The sequence below is a fragment of the Austrofundulus limnaeus genome, unplaced genomic scaffold, assembly GCF_001266775.1.
Source record: "Austrofundulus limnaeus strain Quisiro unplaced genomic scaffold, Austrofundulus_limnaeus-1.0 Scaffold54, whole genome shotgun sequence".
Taxonomy (NCBI): Eukaryota; Metazoa; Chordata; class Actinopteri; order Cyprinodontiformes; family Rivulidae; genus Austrofundulus; species Austrofundulus limnaeus.
This window is the reverse complement of record NW_013952456.1, coordinates 1,110,438-1,120,673: the sequence shown is the minus strand read 5'-3', so window position 1 is coordinate 1,120,673 and position 10,236 is coordinate 1,110,438. Positions and strand designations below refer to the sequence as shown.

Sequence of the window (10,236 nt, the reverse complement as noted above, 5' to 3'; positions counted from 1 at the left end):
TTTTTTTGCTCTGTTTTGTCATTTGTGTTGTTCTTGTACAGCACTTTGGTACAGCTTTATGCATGTTGTAAAGTGCTATATAAATAAATTTGACATTGACATTTGACATAATCTTAGGCATACAAATGTCTTTTAGTGTTAATATTGTTAAAAATACAAGAACCAAACAAGCAGAAACAGCAAGTCAAACTAAGAGACACTTTCAAAAGCCTGTGAATGCTCCCTCGATGGTGCAGTACTGATTTTTATCATTTTATTTCATGACCTTTCATTGAGAGGCAGGCTGTTCTACTGGTGGATACTGCACCCCTCTTAGATAATACTAGGGTGCTTAAACACATTGATAAATTCTGTAAAGTTATGTTTTTGTGTACAAAATGGCTTTTGTCCTTTTTTTGAAACTTTTTTTATAATGAGCTAATTTAAAATACGATTAAAAATAGAGATGATTACAGAAGAAAAGACACACCCAAAGCCATGTTTTATTGAGCACTCACTGTTCTCTTCAGACGAGGTTGCCTATTCTGGATTTTGCCGAATTCCTTCACTTTGCCCTCATCAACATCCTCTTTCAGTTCCCAAGTAGCATCTTCATACGGCAGGGAGCACCACTTCACCAGGTAGTAGATGACGGGCTAGAGGGGATGGAGGACAGCATTTAAATCTATTTAATAAATGACAACTCACTAAAAGCTTACACGTCAGAATGAAAGTTATAGTTATCTCAACAAAAGGTTAACAGCTAATTGCTTCCGAACATATAGAAAAATTGAAAATAAAATTCCTAACCTCGCCGTTGTCCTTGTCTATACTGTGGGACACATCCAGGATCCTATCCACTTCAACATAGTCTGGGTTAAAAGGCTCCTCATCCTGTAGAGAACAACAGTTTTAAGTTACATTTCAACCAGTAGAGCATCGAGTTGAAAAGTTTTACYCGTCTGGCCTTCCTCTCACCTCCTGAAACAAGCGTCTCATCTGAGCATGCTTGGTCTTGAACCTCTTGATCTTCTGATGGATCCTTTTATCTTTCTCCAGCTGTGCCAAAGTGGCCCACTCACAGTGCAGGTATGAGCTGAAAACAAAAGAGTGAGGGTTGTACTCATCTGTATTGTCCATSCTGCCACCCTGAGCAAAGACAATACTGAGGTCAGAGTTGTTCACAAAGACGCTGCAACTTACTAGTTTTTGTATTTTACAAAGAATTCCTCAACGTTAATATACTGGCCTGCAGACACCTTGAAGAGAAGAAACAATTTAAAGGAACAATTCATAAATACTAAAACAAACTGAAAGTATATWATATGTTGAATAAACACCTCCTTCCTCGTTATCCTCAGAGACAAGATTTTGTCTACAATAGCAGCATCTTCCTCACTTGGATTTTCCTGTAAAAAATAAAAAACACACAGCTATAAATAAGCTACTGACTGCTAAAAATGMAATGCAAACTTACACAATTATCTGTCGTAAAATTTTCTTTATTCAGTTTCTCCAAAGCGTTCATTTGTTCGGCACTRACCACAAAGAACTGCATACTAGGCAGTCCATCAGCATCCATCAGCTCCACTTCCTGTTTAAGCTGCGCTGCTGCCCCTCCACTGATGGAGGCCACAGCTGCTGCCGTTGTAGTAACATCCACATCTTCCTGCTCTTCTTCGTCGTCTGTTATTTTGATATCCAGGTCTTCTGTGTACTTCTTTCTCTTTATCACACGATTAGAGCGCCTCTTCTGGCCGGAAGAAAAGAAGAAGTTAATGATTTGGGGTTTTGTAATCAAGTTATTATTATTATTTTATTTTAATAAAATAAAATAAAAAATAAAAAAATAAATAATTTTAAAGATATTTGTTTGTACCATAATCATGTCATCCTCCAATGCAACAGGTGAAGGTGGGCTCAGCTCGCCATCAGAGTGGTCTGAAGATGCATTTCTCTTTCTTTTTTTTGCTCCCACTAGAGTAATAGTGCTGTCAGGAGATGAAGGGAGATAAAATAAAATTAGACAATAAATCACTGACATATGAACAATATTTAAAGAGTTTTCTTAAAGATGTCTCTGATCACAGTGTAATCCCATTTGATGCATCTTACTTGGCTTTAGTCTTGCTTTTGCTCTTGTTCCCAGCTCCAGACATCATGGTCCCTCCAACTAATGTAACTGTTCCTCCGGGTGCCTTCACTTTGCTCTTTTTGTCAGCTCCCACTAAGGTTTTGGGGATCTGTCCTCCAGATATCGGACTTTTCTTTTTGCTTCCCCCACCGCTGCTTTTTTTCTTTGCAGCGGACACTACAGTCACAGTTCCTCCAAACTCTGACAAGGTCTGTGGGGTCGGAAGCTCATCCTGGTTCAGGACTCTAGGCAGGTTCTTCTCGCCACGTGCTTTGGCCCGTGCAATGGCTTCAGCCACTATGCGATTTGCTTTTTCCTGCTTGCACAGAATCTCCACTCGTCGCACCGACGCAGGCTCGCCGGGAGCTTTGGAGATGCGAATGGTCTGGGATGGAGTGGTGGTTGCGTTAGAGGGGCTTGCTGCTGAACTGTTGAGGACCTTCACCATAGAAACAGCACCACCAGATGCGGCTGAACTTGTCTGAGAAAAGAAAACGTTATTATACCGATTTCTCTCAATTTCAAATGGAACATTCTGCTATGAAGCGTGCAAAACAAAACATGTATGCAAATGTGGATATCTACCTGTGGRTGAAGAAGCATTTTGATCGGTACTGCCACCCTTTGTCCTCCTTGGCCTTGGGATATCTGCAACACCTGTGGGCTACCAGTGCCCCCAGCCCCTGACACCAGCTGGTACTGTCAACATAAAAGGGAGGAGGTTTAGTCATGCTCAGGAACCATTTTATAAATGCTAACTAGCCAGCGTTTGATTAAGTGTATGTGTAAATTAATTAAAGGACAGAAATGATAAATAAAAAGTTGGCATCTTATTAGCATGGCCCTTGCCTTCCTACGCAGTTCAGCTCAATTCTAGTTTCCCTTCACTGCTCCGTCTGGTTTTTCTCCCATAGACAAGGATTTCTTTGGGAGAATTTTATTTGGGCCAATCAAAGAACAGAACTTAGATTTTCTGTGCAGTGTCTGCTTGTAGTTTATTTTACCTGGGCCAATCAGCAAACAGAAGGCGGGGTTTTGAATGACGRTGATTTTCTGCGCAGTGTCTGCTAATTAGTTTAGCATACGGCAGTGGAGGAAGTGAATGAAGCCAGTCTGTGTTGATAAGGCTTCCAAATTAAATTYAATTTGTCTGACAAAGCAGCAGCTCTCATTTACAGTTGTCTCGTTCGGCTCGGTATATTTCTCCTCTCAGTAGGGTTGTTTACAGCGCACGTGATTTCCGGTTAGCTTCTTAGCTTAGCCTCCGTCACAGCGACATACGTCGCGGCCAAACGATCCAATCATTTTAAACTTCAGCAGAGGCCACAGACCCTCGTATGAAGCAAAGTGAAGGACAAGGGTTTGGTTTTTACCAGGCAGTTAGATAATAACGGTACATATATAATCTTTGTGGTAATGTGACATGTTATTAGACTTGACAGCATACAAAGTGAAAACACACTTTTACTAAAAGGTACCGGCCATTTTCCTCTGCAAAGGCAAAGGTTTTACACCACATTCCCTTCCTGATGCAAGCGGGGCTTGAATCTGCAGCCTCAGGATTACAAGACTGCAGCGCTGACCACCGAGCTACTGCAGCTCCCTCGCCTCCCTATTTTGCATCGAGTTGAAAACACACTCAACCTACAGTARATATGTAGGCCAGATATTTTAAGTTCACAAAAATGGAAGATTTTTGTTCATCACCTAATAACCAAGCGTATTCACAGAAAATATCCAGATGAATTTATATTAAATTAGGACATCAGTCACTTAAAAAAATAGGTTATAATCATCAGGMTACCATAAACAATGCTTTGATTTAAAGCATAACACAAGTGAATTTGAAATTGCTGGACAGTGGTGGCCACATTGTTGATGTTTAGCTTGATCCCATTCAAACTTAGACAAAATTTACTGATTGTGCATTCTACAAAAAACCCCAAACAACATAGGAAATATCTGAGCATTAGTTCCACATCATTCATTATGCATTAGTCACTGTAAGATGAGGCAATTTAAACTTCTTATCTAAAACAGTATTTAGGGCAGAGCTACTTATGTAACAAGTACAAGTGGAAATCTTATAAAATCCAGACAACTTATCTCCAATCTTTGCTCAAACATGCCACTTACTTAAATGCATCAGAGTTTCAAAACAATGAATATCCTTGAGCTAATCAATAAAACTAGTGTGGATGCTAACAGATCCAAATCAAAGCCAGTAAAGGAATGATCTCCCTTGGGAYCATAAAGGTTGGTATATTTAATGTTTACTGAACGTAAAAACGTGTGTAGTTACTAAACTTTTGATGTTTGAAATAAATGCTTTAATCCAACAAAAAATGTTTAGGGTCTAATATTATAAGCGGGGTAGTCAAACTACCCGTTAGTATTAGTCCTGTATTCATAAAGTAAATAATATTACACACCTTTTAACTTTTTGTACCAGAAAATAACTGAAGCTTTATCCAAAAAATATATCAAAAATAAGGTTTAGATGAAAAAATAAAATAATACTATGAGAACTATGTGAATTGTTATGAGTAAACTGAACCAAGCAGCACTGACACACTTTACTCACCTTAACTCCTCCTTGTTGGTTGGGCTGCTGTTGCACTTGCAGCTGGATTGTGACTACTTTGGGCTGCCCTCCGGCCTGGCCTGCCGTCCGAGCCTGGGCCAGGGCCGCCAGCTGGCTTCCCTGGAGAACCAGTTTGCCACCAGGGAGCTGACCCAGCACCAGTCTAGCAGGGGCCTGTGCTTGCTGCTGTTGAGCCCCTTGTGTCGTCTGAACTTGTTGGACCTGGGTGACTTGCTGCTGAGCTGCAACAGCCTGACCCACTGACGTGGCAGAGCCAGTCTGAGAAGGCTGCTGAAGAACCAGGGTGATGCGCTTTGCTTCACCGCCCTGTAAAACACAGGAGMTTTTTTTTAAAAAACACACAGCAAAACTAAATATATACCTTGTAAAAATTCAGGAGTGATAGAAATCCACAGACCCCCTCTAAAGGATTGGTTGTTGTGCTACCAGTGCTGTCACCTTCTTAAAGACGTTCATGTGGAAAGGAGGTGGTGCTTACCTGTGTCTGAGCTTGCATGGCTGGCTGGAGCTGCACCTGACCCTGGACGTGGGTCGGCGCTGCCTGGCCTTGGTGTTGGACCTGGATCTGGGCTGTCTGGGGCTGAACCTGGATCTGAGCGGCCTGGGCCTGGGGCTGAACTTGGACAGTAGTTTGACCTTGAGCCATCTGCGCTTGGGCTGGGATCTGAACTTGAATGGGTTGACCTTGCGTTTGCTGTACCTGCTGAGGCATGGATGTGAGCAGCACCTGTTTGACCGGCCCGTTGGCAGACTGCAGCAGTCTCTGCACGCCTGCAGCACCCACCTTGACCTGGGTTTGTCCTGGGCTCGTCTGGTTCAAGACTGCCCCTCCCTGCAGTATGGACACACCAGGTTTGAGGGGTGTGCCAGACAACACACGGATGACCTTTCCACCTGTCTGACCTGTGGCTCCTGATAGAGACTGCAGGACCTGGGCTTGACCCTGGGGACCTTTGAGAATGACAATTTTACCGCCAGCCTGCTGTGTGATGGCAGCTAATTGTTGCGGGGTGAGCTGGTGAGTTATCTGTGTGAGCTGCTGTGTAGTGGCAGTGGTAGCTGGAGAGCTAGAAACAGTCAAAGGTGAGCTCAGCAGTACAGTGCTACTGGTGGCTCCGCAGGTGCTGCTGGCAATGGGGATGGTGGTCTGAGCCTGCATCTGCGGCACAGCATCAATTGGGGTAGGAACAGGGGGTAGGGCAGGGATGGGAAGAGGAGCTGGAGCAGGGACTGAGGTCATAGTGGGAGCAGGAGCTACAGAAACAGTRTGAGCAGTCGCCACTGGCATTGGCTGCTGCGTGAAAATCTGAACAGGGGTCGGGTCTGGGATAGAAGGAGCCGCTACGGGAACATCGAGGCTTGTACTGACAGTGAGGTCTGGCCCGGATTCRGGCTCAACAGCTGGAACCACCTGACCCAAAGCCAACTTCAGTGCTTCCTCCACYGGGTCCGAGGAGCCCTGAGAGTAGGAATCATCCTGTAGAGCATCCAGGTTGAACAGAGGTGTGTCCTCAAAGAGGTCCATAATGGGATCTGCCATCTTGCCCACTCCACACAGGGAGACGGGCACCAAGTTAAAGAGACTCAGCGATGAAAGTTATGTGTTTGTTGTCCAATTCTTCTCGACTCAAATAAACAGCTAGAAAAAAAGAAATAAGAGAACTCCATATAAATAAAACCAATATCTGACAGTGTTATTATCTATTTAAGTGCTACAGTTTATTGTCCATTCAAATCTGGCTTGAGATCCAGGTGCAAACAAAAGTGTTTCATGTTACAAAAAGTTTAAGAAATATGTGATTCTATAAAAGTATTAAAAATCCTCTAATCTTTAGTTTATTCTTTAAGTCGAATGGTCTAATAACAAGTAAGTTCTTTGGGTTTAACACTGTAATGCACAAAACCAGCACCTAATTTACTAAAGACTGCCACATTCATAAAGATACTCACATTTATCTTAATATTTGTGATAATGTTAGTGGTTCTGAGTTTGTTTGTTTTTTCATATTCCTATTTGAAAACTACTAAACAGGCTAAGAAACATACAGTTTTTCATTCTTTGCGATATAAGTAACTGCTCTAAAAGTGGTATTAACTGTTTAAATAGATATGTAATTAAATTCTACGATGTTACATGTGAAATGCCACCTCGGAACGAATTTTGTGAATGAAAATATTTGGGGATGAAGTCAGACAGCAGGGTCCTGATGCTGGACACAGATACGATGTTTTCCTCTCTGCAGTCTTTAAAACCGTCTGTTAGCATTAGCTTCTACCGCCACCAAAATGTCCCGATTAAAGCATGAGAGGCATCGAAACCACATTTAGGTTCACAAACAAGGTTCACTGAACATGTGTGGTTGTTGGGTTCCCTTTCTGTGATTTACTATGAACCATTCAGTCCACCGGACTCCTTCAATCTCATCAACAAACCGGACCAAAACCAAAGCAACGTGCCCGTCTACGTTCAGACACAGCTTTAGGCCGCAATGCTGTTTCGATTGCTCTGCGGCTAATTTTCCTCAAAAATACCTGAAAATAACCATCCCAATCACTACCTCAACTCTCGCTGTGACAATTTCGGGGTGCTAAATTTACCTTTGCGTCGACACACATGGCTTTCTCCGTCTCACAACACTGTACGATTACAGGAAACGGCCAGGGAAGAGCAGGAACTAACTTCTTGCCAGAGAAAGCGTACCCCTCGGATCCTATCGAGCGACCATTGGTCCTTTTCTCCACGAGCCGGCACCACACGGCCGTTTCATTGGCTCAAAAGACTGTCCGTCGTTTTCGCTTCCCCCCTTCAGGGCGGGACAAGAAACGTAGTTAGGTTGAGAAAACAATAAATGCGGCCTAGCTGGGATCTTTTGACTCGGTGATCTTCAGCCTCAGTGTTTTACTGTCGATGATGCTTGTAATAAAAACCACGAGACCGTTAGAGTTCTCTTGACAAAAAATACAATTGTTTTTAAATAGCTTGAATGGACTTCCCAGCCTTCACATCTATGTGTGAATGATACTATCATTTTAGCGCTTTAAATGCACTGGCTATCGTTCAGAAATGAACCCACATCATTTGAATGAAGACTTGTTGTGTTGATTTCATACCACTTTTTAGATGTATAATTTAAGACCACATGAGAAAATTGCAGGATTTTATTTACTTATTTATTTATTTTGGATGATTATTATTCAGTGATCTCAATTATTTATAAAAGGTTTCCTTGAGGTAACACTGTCTGCCCGCGGACGCGTGATTAAACGTGCCTGGTGTGGTTTTGGCGCCCTCTACTGCTCAGAGAGTGAAGCGTTATTTCATTGTTAGACCCAGTGTTTATTGTTAGTGGTGATGTGACACCGTCTACTATTTGTAGAAACTTATTTTCCTGCAGCAGCTTTTTTTTATCTGTATGTGTATACTTACAAATATTATATAAAACTAATACATGCCAGAGTTTTCAACTAATATCATTTTATGATGAGAAATTACATTGTCACAGACATTTTTATCCAACTAAGTTATATCTTGCTCAACATTTCAAGATGTGCTAGTGCTCAGCATATGTATCAAGGATGAGTCTCATCTACTACCAAACCACATTTTAACTCAGTTGGCTGAATTATAGGCTTTCCTGTGTTATCCGAGGTCAGCCAGCTGTGGTGGCCACCTTGAACTGGACTGAATCCAAAAATGTATCCACTAAAGATGCACATCAGGACCTACTGAGAGTTTCAAATACGTTTGTTCAGTGGTGCATGAGATATATTTTTAACAGACAAACATGGTTGACTCCTAAAGGTAATGTAGTTTAGGCATTAATAGCACACATGCAGAGTATGCATTGGGGATGACTTTCAGCTACTACCACACCAAATTATAGCTCAATACATGAAAAAAAAAAAACAATAAAGACAAAGTTATCTCCATCTTTGTGTTTAATCAGTTTGCTTTGTTGAATGGTGTTGACTCCCAAAGTTAATCGTAGATGTAGGTCCAATGACTTTCTCAGAGTTTCATTGAAATCCGTTTAGTGGTTCATAAGGTATTTTGCAACCATAACAAATGAATGCACAACACACACACACACACACACACACACACACACACACACACACACACACACACACACACACACACACACAGCAGGCAGTAAGGAAAATCTCATGTCGACTTGGGTTAAAAGGCCTCATGCAAACCAACTCATGCAAAATGTAACTGCATTTAATAAATTCAATATTTATCCAAAGTAAGACTTCCTGTTTCACAGAAAAAGTGCACACCTTGCAGGCCCTTTGAGATCCAGGGCCCCAGAGGAAGATGCTTGTTATGGTTGGTTAATTAAGTGGTAAGTTTGTGAAGTCATATTTATAGTATCATTTCTTTACATGTAAAAACACACAGAGGAAGGATGTCAGAGTGAAAAATGACATTAAATACTCTGACWCAAACTACAGACTACCGATATAAGTTCTTGTGTTGGTGTCTTGATGACAGCAGGGTTAATGTCTTGGTTTTCTATTTTCAAGGAATCTTTATATAAACGTACAGAGAGGCGTGCTAGAAACCAAGAAAAAGACTGAGAGGTGGTTCTGAGCCGGGGAAGCGTGAATGACTACAAGTGACAGTGCGCCACACTTTATCCATGGAAGTCCTGCAGGGATGAGCTGGCCCYCTCGCCAAAGCCTCCATCTGTCTGCGGCCTTGCGAGAAGTATCCACCATACCCCCCCACACTTATACTGCATCCCATGCTGATCTACATGGTCCTCGCCAACACCAGCTCGGCTGGGGGGGAGCTATATTTGCAAACCGCTGCCGTGGCACTGGGAGGCGTACCATGAAAGGGGAGAGAAAAAAATCTGCCATAGCAGATTAAAGAAGTGCACTTGGAAGAATTCAAAGAAATAAAGAAGTTATTGTACAAAAAGATATGCTCATTCAAATTTAAATAATTTATTTCCACTTTTTATCCTCGATATAAATATTTTTAATAAATAAACATCTTTTGCAGGATATTGACAAGTAAACAGAGAAGCATCAGTCGTACAACAGAGAAAAGACAAGCTGAACAGGGTGCTATTCAGTGATTTAAACAATAAAAATATGAATAAACAAATAAAAGATTGAGGCTTTCACAGAGTTTTAGCACATAATCACACAGTGCACATTGATACTATAGAAATCTGTCATAAATAAAATATTTCTCAAGCAAATAGAATAAATATGTATACACATGACAGCAAGCAAATATGTTCTGTAACTTCGATTGTTTAGAATAAAATTCTCTTTAACTATAGCTTGTATAAACCTCATCCTTTAATGCACTAAATACAACCCCAATCTGAAAAAGCATGGGGCAATTTAAAGTGTAAATACGATCAGAATTTAATGAATTACCAATCTCATAAACTCATATTTTAGTTCCAGTGAAGCATGCATCCATCCATCCGTCCATCCATCCATCCATCCATCCATCCATCCATCCATCCATCCATCCATCCATCCATCCATCCAT

The 10,236-nt window shown here is 41.5% G+C and overlaps 1 protein-coding gene across 2 annotated transcripts in view; it reads right to left on the bottom strand.

Annotated features, from left to right (window-relative positions):
- Positions 1 to 7,412, bottom strand: part of chd8 (chromodomain helicase DNA binding protein 8) — a 25,971-nt gene extending 18,559 nt beyond the window's left edge. The window contains exons 1-12 of one of the 2 annotated variants that reach the window (XM_014008941.1): positions 7,317 to 7,412; positions 5,197 to 6,357; positions 4,698 to 5,024; positions 2,699 to 2,812; positions 2,095 to 2,594; positions 1,859 to 1,970; positions 1,523 to 1,732; positions 1,320 to 1,388; positions 1,183 to 1,238; positions 958 to 1,075; positions 790 to 873; positions 498 to 635 (exon numbers count right to left, since the gene is read on the bottom strand). In XM_014008941.1, the coding sequence (XP_013864395.1) occupies positions 498 to 635; positions 790 to 873; positions 958 to 1,075; positions 1,183 to 1,238; positions 1,320 to 1,388; positions 1,523 to 1,732; positions 1,859 to 1,970; positions 2,095 to 2,594; positions 2,699 to 2,812; positions 4,698 to 5,024; positions 5,197 to 6,258 (2,790 nt within the window). In that variant the 5' untranslated portion in view covers positions 6,259 to 6,357; positions 7,317 to 7,412. The remainder of the gene's footprint in view (positions 1 to 497; positions 636 to 789; positions 874 to 957; positions 1,076 to 1,182; positions 1,239 to 1,319; positions 1,389 to 1,522; positions 1,733 to 1,858; positions 1,971 to 2,094; positions 2,595 to 2,698; positions 2,813 to 4,697; positions 5,025 to 5,196; positions 6,358 to 7,316) is intronic. The other variant, XM_014008942.1, reaches the window with a different exon arrangement.
- Positions 7,413 to 10,236: the final 2,824 nt, after the last annotated feature.